Below are 18,257 nucleotides of genomic sequence, written 5' to 3' on the forward strand. Positions count from 1 at the left end.
GAACCCAGATTACTACATAGATAGTACCAGAACCAAGATTGCTACATATATAGTACCAGAACCAAGATTACAACATAGATAGTACCAGAACCCAAATTACTACATAGATAGTACCAGAACCCAGATTACTACATAGATAGTACCAGAACCCAGATTACTACATAGATAGTACCAGAACTAAGATTGCTACATAGATAGTAAAAGAACCCAGATTTGCATGTTTTTAAATTTTATTTTTCATAAAAAATAAGCCATTAAAATCTAAATTAGGATACGAGGGTAAACAACCATATAGACCATACGTATAAAAGTTGGTTCATCCTTACCCAGTAGCATCATGGCAGCAAGGAAGGAGAGTACGGACAAACCGGAGCCATATCATAGCTGTCAGGGTTTGGGGTCAGTGGACCCCCTGCACCACCGCGGGAGATGGTACTGGCCGACACCTGGGACCGGAGTCTAAGTGGCACCTGTTCTTCACCAGAGCAATCCGGGTTGGTCTTGCTGGGGCAAGACCGTCAGAGGTCAGGTCCTAGGTCACAACAGGAATTCAGGCAGTACAGAACCGGGAACAAGCGCAGGGAACAGAAATCTTTATCTAAGGCAATAGAGCTCTGGCAGGGAATCCTGGGAACAGCTGAGAGCGCCAGCACCATTCAGAGGTCCGCTGGTCCTTTAAATCCTTAGGTGCTGGAGCGCCTGCCCTAGGGAGCAGAGATGCACGCGCAGACCAGGCCGGACGGGAGCAGGAGCATGGAGAGGTGAGTTTAGTGCTGGTGCAGGCGGTGCGCCACGGAGAGGGGCACGGGTCTGCCCGCGATCTGAGCCATGGATCACAGGGGCACCCGTGACATGTGATAGATGAATCCATTAAGACAATCAGGGTGGACTGTCCCTATTCAGCCCTAAAGTCCTAATGTGCTGGGCCTTGCAGTGTCATGTATGTGCCGGTGATGGCCGGCAATGCCCCCAATGCTCCAGCCAGCGGAAACCATAACCAATCAAGGCTAGTTGATTCGGCAAGTGAGTTGTTACACAATCCATAGCGGGTTCCGTCTACCATGGCCACCATCCTACAATACCGCACCTCGGGTCATATTTCTGCTCTTAGTCTCTTTACACAGTGATTGACATTTTCATAGAACTGATGAAAGTAGAAAACAGGCACACGAGCTCCACCCCCTCCATCCCCCGGGCAGTTTGCATTAAAAAGTAAATCAGAATTTTCTCTAACATAAGGGATCATTGCAGCCTGGGTCTATAGTAACATCCAGAGAGGTCACCAGTGGTCACAGGGGGCAGAGGGGTCCGTCTGTAACTAGAGGTCGTCTGTAAGTCGCGTGTCCTTCAGTATGGGACCGCCTGTACTGCATATATTCACTGGTTTTGTTGTGTTTGATATACAGAGAGATATGATAAACCACTGTGTGTAGCAACGCCGATATCCACACCTAGAAGAAGGAAATAACGGAAAGGAGAAGTGGGCGGAGATGATAAAGATTTGGTCACTAGAATCAAGAACACAAAGGATTGTGTAGACGTTGGGTGAGTATCGTACAAGACGATGGGAGACACTTACTGTAGGATGCGAGGACTCCTCCACCTCCTACAGCGGCAGAATATTCCATATCGCAGAGTAATAGGGGGCGGTCATTGCTATAGCACTAAATAATAATGATAAAAAACAGTAACTAGATTTTTAAAGAACAGTAACATAATTATGATCATAATTCATAAAGATTAATAAGAATAATTAATGATAATAACAATAATAACTATAAAAATAATAATAATAACAATAATAATAATAATAATAATAATAATAATAATAATGACCTCCAATTGACAGGTTCCATTAAATATTTAGATAATTAGTTTTTTATAGATGTGGTTAATTGATACATAAACAAATAGATACAATGGATATAAATAAATGATAAGTATTTAATAAATACATAGATAAATCGATAGTTATGATTTATTTATTTTTCTTTCAGGTAAACATTCAGGATGGATGCAGCAGATTATCAGAATCCGAATGTTACCTCGCTGGAATATGACGACCCGTATGTTCTTATTTCTTATTCTGCTTAACACCTTAATGACACAACCTAAAATGACCTAAAATGACCTTCAGGACAGGGCACTTTTTTTTTTAGTTTTTCCTTGCTTAACTCCGAACAGATAGAACTTTTCGATTTTTTTTTTTTTTTTTGACATGGGCACCTGGGGTCTTGTATTATGTGGTAAAAGTTCTACTTTCCAGAAGGTGTACTATGAGTGTAAAAAAAAAGCATAATGACAAAAATGTATTAACTCTTCACTGTGTCGGAGGAGAAAAAAAAACAGGCATTCCACCGCTTGTACGTGTACAGGTTTCATTATTTTTGACTACTTTAGCAAAAAATACCCTTTTTTTTTTAAATTCCTTAATGAAACATAACCTTTTAGGGTTTTTTTGTGGGGTAAGATATTGGGGCAGATTTACTTACCCGGTGCATTCGCGATCCAGCGGCGCGTTCTCTGCGGTGGATTTGGGTCCGGCCGGGATTCACTAAGGCAGTTCCTCCACCGTCCACCAGGTGGCGCTGCTGCGCTGAAGAGCATCGGAACGCACTCAAGTTCACCGGCCTTTTCCTGGATGAAGGTAAGTGCAAGCTCCGCAACACATTTCTGTTTTTTAAATGCAGCGGTTTTTCCGAATCCGTCGGGTTTTCGTTCGGCCACGCACCCCGATTTCCGTGGCGTGCATGCCGGCGCCGATGCGGCACAATCCGAACGCGGGCGTCAAAATCCCGGGACAATACAGGGAAAATTGCCGCAAATTGGAAATATTCGGGTAACACGACGGAAAAACGCGAATCGGGCCCTTAGTAACTGACCCCCAATGGCTTTATCGGCACTATTTTGGTCAATTTTTATTAACACATTTTTTGATTGGTAGGAAGCATTAAAATTGTAATTTAAAATTAACAAAATACCTGTTAAGCAACGGAAGTGGGGCAGTTGTTTTAATTATTTTTTTTTTATCTCTATGTGGAAAAAGGCGATTTTTGGCATGTTTTTTGTTTTTTCTTGTTTTTTTTTTTCAAAAACTTTATTTTGATTTTTTTTAATTGTCCCACAAGGGGAGTTACACTGGTGATACCTTGATCCCTTATACAGTACATCGCAGGACTTCTGCACCATAGTGTATTGTATCTGTTAATGTTTGACTGACAGTTTACACATTAGACCCAGTCCTGGACTTGGCCTAATAGACCACCATACACTGCAGACACAGAGGTCTTGTTCAGACCTCCTGGAGCCCTGTAATAGATGTTTCTATCTTGCTATCCAAGCCCTATATTTAGACTAACTGATAGCTGTCTCACCCTGGATATTATTGTCTAGATCACCCTATATCGAGTTCACTGTATACGTAAGGACTGCTGTATAGTTCTAAGGCAAGATAGAATCAGAGTCTCATTTCTATAGCTGTTGCACCACCATAGTGTCCCCGTACTGGGGACCATGGTGGCAGCCTCCTATAGGGCAGATAAGCCCAGAGACCTTCCATAGCAATAACATCGGTGCTTGCACATCAATTTACGTGACTGGTTACTCCCAGTGAGGGTTATGGAATGTGACCTACATGCGATAAATATAATCGCTGATTGACATCTCTACTCCCTATATACTACAAATACTATATACATTTGTCCCCTGGCGATCTATTTCTAATCACCCTGAGCAATAGTGACTGTGACTACCAAAGTATATAAGCTAGCTGATTAGGTTCGGCAGTAATGTCACACACTGGGGGTCATTTACTAAGGGCCTGATTCGCGTTTTCCCGACGTGTTACCCGAATATTTCCGATTTACGCCGATTTCCCCTGAATTGCTCCGGGATTTTGGCGCACACGATTGGATTGTGGCGCATCGGCGCCGGCATGCGCGCGACAGAAATCGGGGGGCGTGGCCGAACGAAAACCCGACGTAATCGGAAAAACCGCCGCATTTAAAAACGGAAAATGTGTCGCGGAGCTTGCGCTTACCTTCACTCAGCCGACCTCGGTGTATTCCAGTGCGTTCCGATGCTCTTCAGCGCAGCAGCGCCACCTGGTGGACGGTGGAGGAACTGCCTTAGTGAATCCCGGCCAGACCCGAATCCACCGCAGAGAATAAGTAAGTAAATCTGCCCCACTGTGTTTTTAAGTCTATTTCCTTTCTGAGCACTTGATGGTGAAACCACCCTCTTTTAAGGATTTTTTGACAAATAAAAGTGAAGTTTTATAACATCATTTTGTCCGGATATGGGAAGTTTTTGTCTGCCTTTGGCAGTTTTGTAAATAAATTTAAGCATTCACAGTCCCAGCACGATCACCATGATGAGTATGTTTGTCCTGATGCACTATGCCTACGCTTATTAGGACGAGCATACTAGTCCTCCATCATTAAGCGGTTAATGGATTAAGATCAAAATAATGAATCAAAACATAACTGTAAATTGCCTCTTTATACAGAAGGACATAAGAGCTTTACCTTGTACAAATTCTCCACCTAATAATCATAGTATCATAGGTGGTGTTGAGCAGACCCGAACTGCAAAGGTCGGGTTCGTTCCAAACGTTGCGGGTTTCAGTCCCCTGGACCGGACACCTATCTTCATTAATGGAAATCTACCACTAGCTGGTAGACATATTAAACTACAAATACTTACCTACAACACTCCTCTTGATGTTGATCTTGGCGGTGTCCTTCTCAAAGCTTAACATGCCAGGATCACTTAGAGAATTAGCAGGCCAGAGCTCTGGGACGAGATATCCAATGCTTCGGGCTGCTAATTATGCATGCCCTTGCCATGCTGGGAGAGGGAGGTGACGTTCTGCCATAGCCTTGAATTCATGCCTCCTTCTCCCATGTTGGAGAGGGAGGTGGCGTCACACAGGAGGCTCTGGTCTGCTAATTATTAGTTTACTTTTTAGGTCATCCCGGCTTAGAAAAGGGCACCAGGATCAACATCAAGATTAAAGTAGGTTAGTATTTGTAGTTTAATATGTGTACCAGATTTCCTTTAATAGTTTGTGTCAGGTTTTGGCTTAACCTCACCGCCTCCCAATCTCTGCTGTTAAAGGCAGGTGTTTGCCGCCGGAAAATTGCCACCATTTTGGCGTCATCTGTAGTGTAAACATCTACTATCAGATATACTGATGGAAGACTTCTATAATGTACCCATTACGATGGCTTCTTTCTGATATGCTAATGAGTTGGAGGCGTTCAGGCTTACGACACCTGAGTGCCTCCTGGGCTGATAATTTATGCACGGCCCCAATATTGTCAATACAGCTGGGATCCACGTTTTGATCAATCAGACTGGTGGTGATGTCAGTCGGCGGTGTGAATTATCAGAAGGCGGGACCAGGCCATATTAACAATAATGAAGGTGTGCATAAATTATCAGCCCCTGAGGTGTTGTAAGCCTGAGCGCCTCCGAACTATCAGAAAGAAGCAATTGTTATGAGTAGGTACATTATAGAAGTCTACCATCAGGATATGGTCCACTCCATCACCAATCATTGCAGATAAGAACAAATTAAGACAAAAGTACATTAAAGGGAACCGGTCACCAGGTGTTACTCCATTAAAGTACTTACCCCATCAGGTAGGGGAATGTCCTTGAAAAGGATATGTCCTTTCTAAAATTCCCTTATTTATATTAAATCTCCCCATTTACCTATAGAAATCTCCTTCAAAAGTAACACAAATATGACTCTTCTCACCTAATTTGCATATTACATGGGTCACATATCAAATTGGTATCAATGAAAACATTGCAAAAAAAATTGACTTTAAAGAGCTCTATTCACTGGAGTATTAAAACCCTAAGTATCATAGCCCTAAAAACCAAGTCTGGAAAAAAAAGTTAGAATTTTTTTTCCAGCCGCCTAATGTGTAGCCCAAAATATTAAATGTTGCAAGTACAAAGTCAATTTTATTTAATAGAAAACAAACAAAAATATTAGGAAATTAAAAAATGTTGTGGTTTTTGGTGGAGTTAAACACCGAGACGCCAAAACCAACATGGGTCGTCTCATTAAAAAATGTATCTGTCCAAATCTTGCCAAAAATATACCATATTTATCTGGGATTTCCACACCACTCTTGGAACCCATCGCCCCATCATGATCGTGGTAGACCATGTGCCCAAACTAGTCATGAAAGGGGGATTGGGTGCCATATTGGGGGGAATTTATTATGCCCCATCTTTGCTAGTTTTCAGGATTTTCAGCATGGCACAGCGCTGTGGGCATTGGGCAGATGTTAATCTCATGAATAAAATCTGGACATGTCCAGTCAAGAGGAAAGGTAGGGGAAGATATATATGTAGGAAGTTCTTACGATCCTAACTTCTTCCCTGTCTCATTTTTGAAGATCCACTTATAACAGCTTATCTGGTGACTACGAGATGAACGATACAGATTATGGTCTTGACGATGGAGATATTTTACAGAGGATGTCAATTACATTATACAGCATCATCTTCATTCTCGGGATTATCGGGAATGGATTAGTCATCTGGATTGCCGGATTCAGGATGAAGAAGACAATCAGTGCCGTGTGGTTCCTCAACTTGGCCATCGCCGACTTCCTGTGCTGCACTTCTACTTCTCTGCAAATTGTACAGTGGGCGTTTTATTTTTCAAACTTAAGAGATATAATTTGCATATTAATTGTTATTCTGTTCCATCTAAACATGAGTGCCAGTGTCCTCCTCCTGACGGCCATGAGTGTTGATCGTTGGGTATCGGTCATGTGGCCATTTTGGGCAAAATTTCATAGAACACAGAAAGTAGTGAGAATCACTGCAGGAATTATCTGGGGGCTGAGTTTGCTTTTAACTTGTTTATTATACTCCTTACACGAATTCTATTCACTCCCAGTTGATGAATGGTGTTTATTCTATAGTAAAAATGTTTTATATTTTGTTGATACAAAACAGACCATTCATCTGATCAGGTTAGTTGTGATGTTTGTGATCCCTTTCCTCATCATCGTCACCAGTTATGTCTCCATTTTCCTCAAAATTAGAAAAAGTAAGAGACCCCAGAGATCTCAGAGATCCTACAGGATCATCACCGCTGTTATATTGTGTTTTGTTATCTGCTGGGCTCCATATTACATCTGCCCACTAACACCCATTTATGATTATAATGATGTCCTGGAATTCTATAAAGTTAATACTATTGTTATTATTCTGGCTTGCCTTAACAGTTGTGTCAACCCAATCATTTATGTTTTCATGGGTCAAGATTTTAAACACAGTTTCCTCAGATCCATCCCCTTTAGGCGTGAAGGAGCCTTTAGTGAACATCCTGATGACCCCTGCAAAAAACAGTATGATCATGAACCTGACCCTACTAAAAATGTTTAACCACTTCCTTACTGCTGCGCTACTATAGACATGATACAACGATACATGATACGAGTTGTGTGAGCGGAGACCTCTATATATACAGTGGATATAGAAAGTATTCAGACCCCTCTAAATTTTTCACTGTTTGTTTCATTGCAGCCAATTGGTCAGATCAGAAGAAATTCTTTTTTGCTCATTACTATGAACTCTGCCCCTATCTTGTTAGAAAAAAGATGTAGATATTTTTGCAAAAACAAGAAAAACTTAAGGTCATAAGTTTTCAGATCCTTCACTGTGACACTATATAAGAACTCACATCTCACAGTGCATGTCAGATCACTTGAGAATCATAAGGTCTAAGGAACTGCCCAAGGAGCTCAGAGACAAAATTGTGGCAAGGCTCAAATCTTGCCAAGGTTACAACATAATTATTGTCACAAGATGGAGGCAGAGTGGATAATAATGTGAAAAAACTTATTTTTCTGATCTTACTAATTGCTTGCAATTAAAGAGTGAAAAATTTAAAGGAATGTAAATACTTTTTGTGCCCACTGTAACCTGGTGGGGCAGTTCTACACCTAACATAGAATTGTGCTATAGTCTGTACATGAACAGTGGAGTAAATGGTGGTATATGAGGGGGTGTCCAGTGGGCCTCCACACTACCCAAAGCCTGCACAAGCCAGGCTGGCCCTGACATAGAACTACCTGCAGAACAGAGGCCAGAGCATCCAGTTAGATCCGGCAGGTGGTGGGGTCGGGGATTGGATTATACCCTGGTGCACTGTGTGCCTGCATATCATAAAATACTTATTATAAAGGTCCCCAGTTGACTTCAATGTAAAGAAAATTCAAAATCACTAATAATTTTTACAAAAGTTCAGTTTGATCTGATTTTGTCCATCACATATCTTATTATCATTAAAAAGGCTATTTTTCAGCACCGAGAGAGTGTATGTGTGTTTCCATCACTGCTACTGGGGGGCCTCTGGACTAACAGCCACTGGGGGGGGGGGGGGCTACTGTCTTCGGATAGGTCACACCCGCTACCCAGCTAAATACCAATAGAATGCCTTCAATGGCCCAAATTTATCAATACTGAAGCAAACTGCTCTCTGTGCATTTTACCTGACTAATGTGCAAAGTGTGCCAGATTATTAAAGACCCTTGCACAGTCTTAAGTAATCTCCATGCACCCAATATGCTTAATCTGGGTGCACACATTCAGTTTAAAGGGTTTACGCCATAATTATGTTGAGACTGCCGGCATAAATGTGGTGTCCAGTGCGAATCCATGCCAGATTGTACCATTCAGGCTCACAGTTTTGTGTCTCAGTGCATACAGTGCAGACTCTACACAAAACTGGTACAAAAACTTCATAAAAGTGCAAGCAGTTTGCACATGAATCTGTTTACAAACCATAGCAGAAAACTAGAGGAGCCAGTTTGATAAAGTGGGGCCAATGTCCTCTTTACTACCCGCCGTTGGCACAGCGCCATAAATTACTGCTAACCATTGGCAGCTGATATGTGATACCTGTCATATGCTGTACCCCTTTGAGGAGGCACCTTATTTTATGTCAATAGGATAACTGGGCAGCACGGTGGCTCGGTGTTTAGCACTACAGCCTGGCAGCACTGGAGTCCTGGGTTCAAATCCAGCCCAGGTCATCATCTGCAAATAGTTTGTATTGTGGTTAGAAACCCTCCATGTTCGGTGAGTTTCTTCCAGGTCCTTTGGTTTCCTTCCACACTCCAAAACATACTGGTAAGTTGATTAGATTGTGAGACCCACGGGGACTAGGACTAATTTGTCAATTTCTGTGGAGCGCTGCGTAATCTGTGTGCACTATATAAGCCGACACATGAAACGGGTTAGGACAGGTATTTCTCATAGAACAGCTTGTTACATCCACCCAAGTGGCTGAGGCGATGATGGATGAGAAGGTGCCTCTGTGCTTACTTGTACATGTCCGGTGCCAATTGGGCCTTGGTATTCTTATTTCTGTTGGTTAAAATCCCCAAAAGACATCAGATATTTCCTGGTGCCCAAGTGATGCTGCTTTATACACAGAATGACCATCTCTTTATACTTTACTTTGGGGAAGGCGTGTCACATTTCCCAGCAGAACAATCGATTTGCTGGTTATCGAGATTGTAGATGAAGATAAACTGGAAATCAGAAAATTACATTAAACATGAAATATAAAACAAACATAATAAGACCATAAAAGATGGTAAACATATCCGCAATCTCACGAGACATCATAATCCTTATCCCGCAACCAACTGCTAAGGCATAATGTTCCTTTCAGTGACCAAGGGAAGAAAACGGGCATTTGCAGCCTGGACGGCTGACCCTCTGGTTGGTTTACAGAGCTCCAGCAAGTCCAGGATAGAAGTCTTCTGGTGGAGGCTTGATGCAGGGAATGCAAGCGCAACTGGGCCCATAGGTGCCCACACCTGCAGCTGCTCACTGATGATCATCTTCATGGCAGCTTTGGATGCTGATTATCTTCATGGCGGCTTTGGATGCTGAACATCTTTATGGTGGCTTTGGATGCTGATCATCTTCATGGTGGCTTTGGGTGCTGATCATCTTCATGGTGGCTTTGGATGCTGAACATCAACATGGTGGCTTTGGATGCTGATCATCTTCATGGTGTCTTTGGATGTCGATCATCTTCATGGTGGCTTTGGATGCCGATCATCTTCATGGTGGCTTTGGATGCTGATCATCTTCATGGTGGCTTTGGATGCTGAACATCTTTATGGGGGCTTTGGATGCTGATCATCTTCATGGTGGCTTTGGATGCTAATCATCTTTATGGTGGCTTTGGATGCTGATCATCTTCATGTCGGCTTTGGATGCTGATCATCTTCATGGTGGCTTTGGATGCTGATCATCTTCATGTCGGCTTTGGATGCTGATCATCTTTATGGTGGGTTTGGATGCTGATCATCTTTATGGTGGGTTTGGATGCTGATCATCTTTATGGTGGGTTTGGATGCTGATCATCTTCATGTCGGCTTTGGATGCTGATCATCTTCATGGTGGCTTTGGTGGCTGATCATCTTCATGGTGGCTTTGGATGCTGGTTATCTTAATGGTGGCTTTGGATACTGATCATCTTCATGGTGTCTTTGGATGCTGATTATCTTCATGGTGGCTTTGGATGCTGATCATCTTCATGGTGGATTTTGGTACAGACCATTTATATAGTTATAAGGAGTAGATGGTTTTCTTATAACATTATTCAACATTGAACTCAGGAATTTCAGGTATCGACACCAGGAAAACTTTCCACATCCAGTAACATAAGACCTGGGCCTCAGAATCTGTCGTAGATCTCCTGCAGCGCCCATGTGGTCAATAAAATGCAGCATGCAGAGAAAAATATTTTAGCAATGCTGAATAAATTATAAATATAAACAATTATTCTGTTTTCATAATTATCTGCACTTAGTAGAGGCGCCGGCTGGAACGGATCAGAGAATCATACAGTATATAGAGAACAGCCAAGTCCTGGAGAATGATAACATATCTCCTGCGCTCATTGACCAAATGAAGGAGATCCCGGAGGAGAACAAAGGAAACAAGGTAAACGCATAAAGTAAGGACAATCATTGGTTTTATATAAATTAGAATTCTGTGTCTTTGAATACTGATCTTATATTCATGTATTCTTCTCTTTATAATATCTTATATATTGTATTTCTATCTATGCCTATCTTTCGGCATTTAGCGCTGTGGGAAGTTAGAGCGTTGCGTAAAAATAGAACATGTTTTATTCTGTTTTTCTTAGTAGATCAGGAATTTAACCCATTTTCAGGAAACTGAACTATCTATTGAAAATGAACGGGTCAGTGAAGAGAACGGAGCTCACTGGAAAAAATGTGTTTGGTTGTGTCCAAAAAAATAATTGAATATTAGACCTGTCATCAATATAACTGTACATCCAATTGATTGTGCACGTCACAAAAGACAGGGAACCCGATGTCACAAAGAGCAAAAAGAGTGGCAGATACTTAATGGAACAAAGTGGAACTAGTGGGCAGTTTCATATGACAGACTAGTTAGTTTTTTTTCTGTAAAATCTAGAGCTAAAAATAATAAAAAATAAAATGATAATAAAAATTTTTATAAAAAAGTGATAGCTTATTTAGGAAAATCTAGAGCTTAGGATAGGAAATGTAAAAATAATAAAAAATAAAAAGATAATTAAATATGTAATAAAAAAGTGATCATTTATTCAGTAAAATCTAGAACTTGTGATACAAAAATTAAAAATAATAAAAAATAAAATGATAAAATATATAATACAAAAGTGATAGTAAAAAATGTTTCATTAAATACTTTTTTACTTGTTTCATTTTAATATTATTCTATCTTTAGATTATTTTCCAGTGGGGCACATTATACATTATACAATGTACAGATAACATGGTAACTTTTGGATCCATATTCCAGGATTTCGAGCCTTATCTGGGGAGTAATTTCGCCCTGTAACATTAAATGCTTCATAAAGCCTCCTGCATATATAAATGCAGGAAACGCCACTCACCAAAAGATGCGTGCCATGGCTAGGCTTGAAGTCTTGGGCTTGAGAAAGCACTTGTTGCGTGAAACGACCCTTCGCCTAGCCGTGGCGCGCATCTTTCCTGCACTGTTGGCATTCTTTCAATAAAGCGCCGATTGACCTCTACGTCGATGAGTGTCGTTTTCTTCATTTGGATTACTGCATCCTCTACAGCTCTACGTGCGCCCAGACAGTTGACCTCTTGAACCTGTTACCTGCAGGGCGCCGTCGGGGAAATCGCGTGCCATTGGTTTCTCGGAAGGCTCCCTGCTGCCTGATTTCGGGGGAACTTGGAGCCACTGACTTTCTTCTTTTTCAGTTTACTCCAGAATATAAATCCTTGAAGATATTTTCCAATATACTCTTTCTAAAATTCTTGTTTTAATTCTGATTCTTCTTCATGCTGGGATATAGACACTAAAGAGAATTCAATAGTTGGTGAACCCATTATATTGTGACAATAAATCGTAGAAAGAATTCTGACATGTTAGCAGTGATGAGCGGAACTGAACCACAGGTTTGTACCAGTTTGGTTCCCAAGATTGAGACCCATAAATTCACAAACAGATCTGGGTTTCACCCACGGCGTAAAGTATTTAAATGTCGCTTGAAAAGTCACCAGTGGCATATAAAGTGAACCTGTCACCAGGAATGTGATTTTTAGCTGGTGACAGGTTCCAATAGCCTGTGCTGGTTTAAAAAATGTCTTCTTCATCATTCTGAATCATTTCAGTAGTTTATAAAAATTAATTCACATTACCTGGCTCCCGGGATGTGGTAAGTCCTGGAGGAGGAGCAGCTGCTGCCTGTGTGTGTCTGTGTCTCAGTCTCCTCCAAACTCATCCATTTTCCTCCCTCCTTCCCTCTTCCTACCATGTGCATTGAGTAGGAAGGAGAGGAAGTGGGATGGTGTGGATGAGAGGAAGAATGCTCGAGGAGACTGAGACACAAGATGCTCCTGCCTGGTGGCACAGATCTTGATAATGTTAATTAAGGCCTTTTTTTTTTTAAATTCAGCATAGTACAGGCTGTTGGAACCTGTCAACAGCTAAAATTTAAATTTTTGGTGACAGGTTCCCTTTAAATCGCTAAACCCCTCAATGTTGTTGGGCATGTTTGGCCAGGGTTTATGGCGAGAGTATTTTAAATGCTCCTGACGACTTTGCCTGTGGCATATAAACAGTTAACACCTGTGGGTGTCACTGGTGGGTGTCAGTATTTTGAAATTTGGTTTCAGCTGAACCCGAATTTTGACAGGTGCACTCATGATTACTTAGCAGATTTGGTTGGAATAATGCAGGTAATGCAGAAAATATTAGTATCTGTGGTGTTCTTAAAATGAATAGAGTAAAATTACATTACCACTATCGGGTCCACAAGCTAGAACTCCATAGTTCTCCATAGAACTCCATAGTTCTCCATAGAACTCCATAGTTCTCCATAGAACTCCATAGTTTCCTAGAGCCAACCATAAGTATGGACCTGCCAAAACCAATTGGCAGGTCTGTACTGGCAAAATATAATTAATGGTACATGCAACTTGAGGATCAATATCCAATTGATAAGGAGGGTAAAACACCATGGAGACCTCTAGATGCACAGTTGATGATGTCATCCTGGCACCTTAGTCCTCCAACAGATTTTATTTAATTAAAGGCCACATTCCAGGGAGCGCTGTATGGACATTTACTTCGGAAGGCTGTAAATATATTAATGAACTAGGGAGTTGTGTCATTAGAAGTTTCATTTTATTAAGGGTCTATACAGTAGTGGATTATAATATTGGAGGTTTGTGCTGCCACCCGAGGCCAACTGCTACTAAGGTGCTGTGTTTGTGAACTATTAGAGGAGCACAATGTGGTCGATGTGAGGGGTATATAATATTTAGGAGCACAGTTAGCACTATACTATAGATGACTGTGACATTTTTAGAAGTGCAGTGTGGAGAGCTGCAGGTTCTGTAGCAATCAGTCATAAGAACTTTTGATGAAATTCTTAATTTGAAAGAGCAGAATCATTGCTAAACTTTACCAAACTACAGATGTAGCAATGAAAGCTACAACATTGGTACCAAATAAAAAAAATAAATAAATAAAACTTGCTCATGTCATCATATTTAACTAAACCCTAACAATTTGCATGGTCTGCAGAGATTCTGTGTACAATATTGGGGGTCATTTACTAAGGGCCCGAATCGCGTTTTTACGTCAGGTTGGCCGAAAATTAAAATTTTTGCATCTGCGCCGGCATGCACGCACCGGAAATTGGGGGGCCTGGCCGTCGGAAAACCAGTCGGATTTGTAAAAACCGCCATATTTTTGAAAAAAAATTTGTCGCTTGACATGCACTTACCTGCACCCAGACTAGCTTGGTGAACTCCGGCGGACCTGGGCGGACTTCCGCGCAGCAGCGACACCTTGCCGGAAAACAAATCAGCATCAGAGAACCCGCCACTGGATCACGAATGGACAGGGTAAGTAAATCTGCCCCATTGTCTTTTTACTAATTTTTCCTTTTGATTTCACAGGCTAAAGAAAGGGCTCCGAGCGTTACTGGTGACCCACCACTTGTCTGTCTGCCCACAACAAAGGATAAAGAATCAGTGTGTCGGTGAATGCCACTTATGCTCTTTACCCTTTAGGGATCACATTCCTCCCATGACTTGATTACAGTACTTAAAGGAAACCTACCACCACGGATCCACCTATTAAGGTAGATTGTGTGGAAGGTGCCTCTCCTCATGTCCCTGCAATCTTTTTATAACTTTTAATTCCCTAATATGCTAATTTTCAAAATAGGCTACTAGGGCGTGAAGTAGCCAGAGCTGAGGCTACACGGCGTGGCTACTCCACGCCATAGTAGCCTCTTTGATCCTCCTACCCTGACATCTTTGGCGTGCAGCTAAAAGGTGCTGCACGCCCTCATCCGCGAAGCCGGAGTTCTGTGCATGCGCCTTGATAGGTAGATCAGTGGTGGTAGGTTTCCTCTAAAGATGATTTATATTATTTTGGGATTACTGCATTTTATTACTGTTTCCATAGGTGTAAAGTCACAATGGAACCCGCTTACAACCGGACCTCTCTCAATTCAACTTTGGATGGCAATAGACAGTATGTTAATATTCATTATTCTTTATTATAAAGTATTGAAGCCTCTATTTATAACTGAAGCCTCGATGTTTATAACTGAAATTATAAATCTAACCCTTATCTAATATTTAAGGGTTCAAATACTTGGCATCGTTTAATTCACACATCCAGGCATCGCGCACACGACCATTTTTTAAAGACGTAAAACGGCCATTGAAAGGTTTTTTTTTGTGGAAACACAGCTATGTATCTGGTCAGCATATTACTCACTGCAACGTGAACTGGTCTTCAGACCGCAACGTCAAACGTAGAACATGTCCTATTTTTTTTAATGTTTTGGGGGTCTCTCCATAGAAGCCTTTGGGATTTCAAAATAAACAGCCTATATATGGTGTCTAGCACATACGACCTGTTTTTGCACAGACCAGATCACGTTGGTCCCGTTGGTGCAAGCCCAGTGTCGGACTGGGTTTCCTTAGGCCCACCAGGGGAAATAAATTTGGGGGTCCCATCAGAGGATCGTCTGGTCCACCGTATTTTTTTGCGGATACATCCAGTTTACGGTGGCAAAAAACGAGACCCATAAATGCATACGGTTGTCTTCATTGGGCCTCAGAACTGTGACCAGTAGCTGATAGTGTGGCTCATGTTAAACTAACAATAAAAAAAACCTCATAATAATAATTAAATGACCTCTACTAAAATTGTAATTAAAAATCTTAGTGAAAAATAAATATTATAAAGGACCCAGTTACCCATGGAAGTTCTTGCTTTGGGAGTTTGTTTCAGTGACAGGAAGTAGGACCACAATCTGACCGCACTTTAGTGTACAATGTTGAGATGTGATATCGTTAGTCTAATTGTTACCCTATTATCTCTCCTAAGGTCCTATTTGAACATTTTTAAGACGTTGTCCATTACATTATACAGCATCATTTTTGTTATCGGAACTATCGGGAATGGATTAGTCATCTGGATTGCCGGATTCAGGATGAAGAAGACAATCATTTCCGTGTGGTTCCTCAACCTGGCCATCGCCGACTTCCTGTGTTGTTTATCTCTACCTCTGAACATTGCAGAGAGGGTTGTTTACAAGTCATCCTCATACATAGCAGATTTTGATATCTTTTGTATATTAATCATTTTTTTGTTCTATACAAACCTGAGCGCCAGTGTTCTTCTCCTGATGGCCATAAGTATTGACCGCTGGATATCGGTCACGTGGGCAATGTGGGCTAAAACCCATAGAACGTGTAGACTAGTGAGAATCACCGCAGCAATTATTTGGCTGTTGAGTTTTTTTTCATCTGGTTTGGTGTTTTATTCAAATCGATGGTGTCTAAGGTCTAGGAATGATGGTGACTATGTGTATATACGAAAGATAAAACACATCACTCGGCCGCTCCGATTTGTTGTAACGTTTGTGATCCCTTTCCTCATCATCTCCACCAGTTATTTCACCATTTTCCTCAAACTTAGAAAAAGAAGGAGATCCAAGAGATCTCAGAGACCCTACAGGATCCTCACCGCTGTTATATTGTGTTTCTTCATCTGCTGCTTTCCATATAACATCTGGCCACTAATACCCATGTATGGGGAAGATAACCTTCAATTCCACACTTTAAATACCATCATTAACACCTTGGTTTGCCTTAACAGTTGTATTAATCCAATCATCTACGTCTTCATGAGCCAAGATTTGAAACATGGTTTCTTAAAATCTATCCCGTCTAGGCTTGAAAAAGCCTTTGGTGAACCGACCACTGATTCATTCAGAAGAAGTTGTGAACGTTCTTACACTAGAAATCAATCATATGCTCTTCCATAACCTACAATATGTAAAAACTGCCTACATTTAAACTTCATCTCATTTTTTGTGGGGAAACTGTAGCACTTACATATTGTTAGACACAGTATTACTAATTTAAGAAAAATATTTAACTTTTTAAAAAATACTCTTCATGTACCAACCAGTTATCTTTGAGAAGCAGATAAAGCATGTGCCTAGTTATATAAATTTCCTCGTTCTTAGTGCCACATGCGCATATTAGCCATACATTTTTATAAAATAAAATGTGTGGTTGCCACAACATACATAGGATGACTCTAATGATAGTATTTTCCTTTCATAGCATCATAGTGTATAAGTTTGTAAAAAGACGCAGGTTTGTCTATTCAACCCAAAAGATTAAAAATGTTTTCAAATTATTTTGTCGTAAAGAAAGGCATCCAGGCCTCTCCACATACAAAGTATCCACCATAAAAACCTCCAGTGGTTGAGAGTTCCATAGTCTCGCTGCTCCTACAGTAAAGAATCCCTGTCTATGGTGATGGTAGAACCTCCTCTCCTCTAGGTGTAGAGGATGCCCCCTGTCTATGGTGGTGGTAGAACCTCCTCTCCTCTAGGTGTAGAGGATGTCCCCTGTCTATGGTGATGGTAGAACCTCCTCTCCTCTAGGTGTAGAGGATGCCCCCTGTCTATGTTGATGGTAGAACCTCCTCTCCTCTAGGCGTAGAGGATGCCCCCTGTCTATGGTGATGGTGGAACCTCCTCTCCTCTAGGTGTAGAGGATGTCCCCTGTCTATGGTGATGGTAGAACCTCCTTTCCTCTAGGTGTAGAGGATGCCCCCTGTCTATGGTGATTGTAGAACCTCCTCTCCTCTAGGTGTAGAGGAAGCCCCCTGTCTATGGTGATGGTAGAACCTCCTCTCCTCTAGCTGTAGAGGATGCCCCCTGTCTATAGTGATGGTAGATCCTCCTCTCCTCTAGGTGTAGAGGATGCCCCCTGTCTATGGTGATGGTAGATCCTCCTCTCTTTTAGCTGTAGAGGATGCCCCCTGTCTATGGTGATGGTATAACTGCCTCTCCTCCAGGTTTAGAGGATGCCCCCTGTCTATGGAGATGGTAGAACCTCCTCTCCTCTAGGTGTAGAGGATGCCCTCTGTCTATGGTGATGGTAGAACCTCCTCTCCTCTAGGTGTAGAGGATGCCCTCTGTCTATGGTGATGGTAGAACCTCCACTCCTCTAGGTGTAGAGGATGCCCCTGTCTATGATGATGGTAGAATCTCCTCTACTCTAGGTGTAGAGGATGCCCCCTGTCTATGGTGATGGTAGAACCACCTCTCCTCTAGGTGTAGAGGATGCCCCCTGTCTATGGTGATGGTAGAACCACCTCTCCTCTAGGTGTAG

The 18,257-nt window shown here is 41.7% G+C and overlaps 2 protein-coding genes across 3 annotated transcripts; both read left to right on the forward strand.

Moving 5' to 3' along the window:
* The first annotated feature begins 1,436 nt into the window (after window positions 1–1,436).
* On the forward strand, window positions 1,437–8,323 carry LOC140065346 (C3a anaphylatoxin chemotactic receptor-like). 2 transcript variants are annotated; one of them, XM_072112936.1, is made up of 3 exons: window positions 1,437–1,545; window positions 1,998–2,066; window positions 6,417–8,323. In XM_072112936.1, the coding sequence occupies exons 2-3, from the start codon at window positions 2,011–2,013 to the stop codon at window positions 7,414–7,416; spliced, it is 1,056 nt and encodes a 351-aa protein (XP_071969037.1). In that variant the 5' UTR covers window positions 1,437–1,545; window positions 1,998–2,010; the 3' UTR covers window positions 7,417–8,323. The 2 variants fall into 2 exon arrangements, with proteins under 2 accessions (XP_071969037.1, XP_071969038.1); XM_072112937.1 differs by lacking the exon at window positions 1,437–1,545 and adding an exon at window positions 1,566–1,636.
* Window positions 8,324–10,028: 1,705 nt separating this feature from the next.
* On the forward strand, window positions 10,029–16,915 carry LOC140065275 (chemerin-like receptor 1). The gene is made up of 4 exons (XM_072112872.1): window positions 10,029–10,143; window positions 10,865–10,998; window positions 14,505–14,587; window positions 15,952–16,915. Exons 1-4 carry the CDS (start codon window positions 10,029–10,031, stop codon window positions 16,892–16,894), a joined length of 1,275 nt encoding a protein of 424 aa, XP_071968973.1. The 3' UTR covers window positions 16,895–16,915.
* The last annotated feature ends 1,342 nt before the right edge of the window (window positions 16,916–18,257 follow it).

This window comes from Engystomops pustulosus, chromosome 6, assembly GCF_040894005.1.
Source record: "Engystomops pustulosus chromosome 6, aEngPut4.maternal, whole genome shotgun sequence".
In the NCBI taxonomy this organism is placed as follows: Eukaryota; Metazoa; Chordata; class Amphibia; order Anura; family Leptodactylidae; genus Engystomops; species Engystomops pustulosus.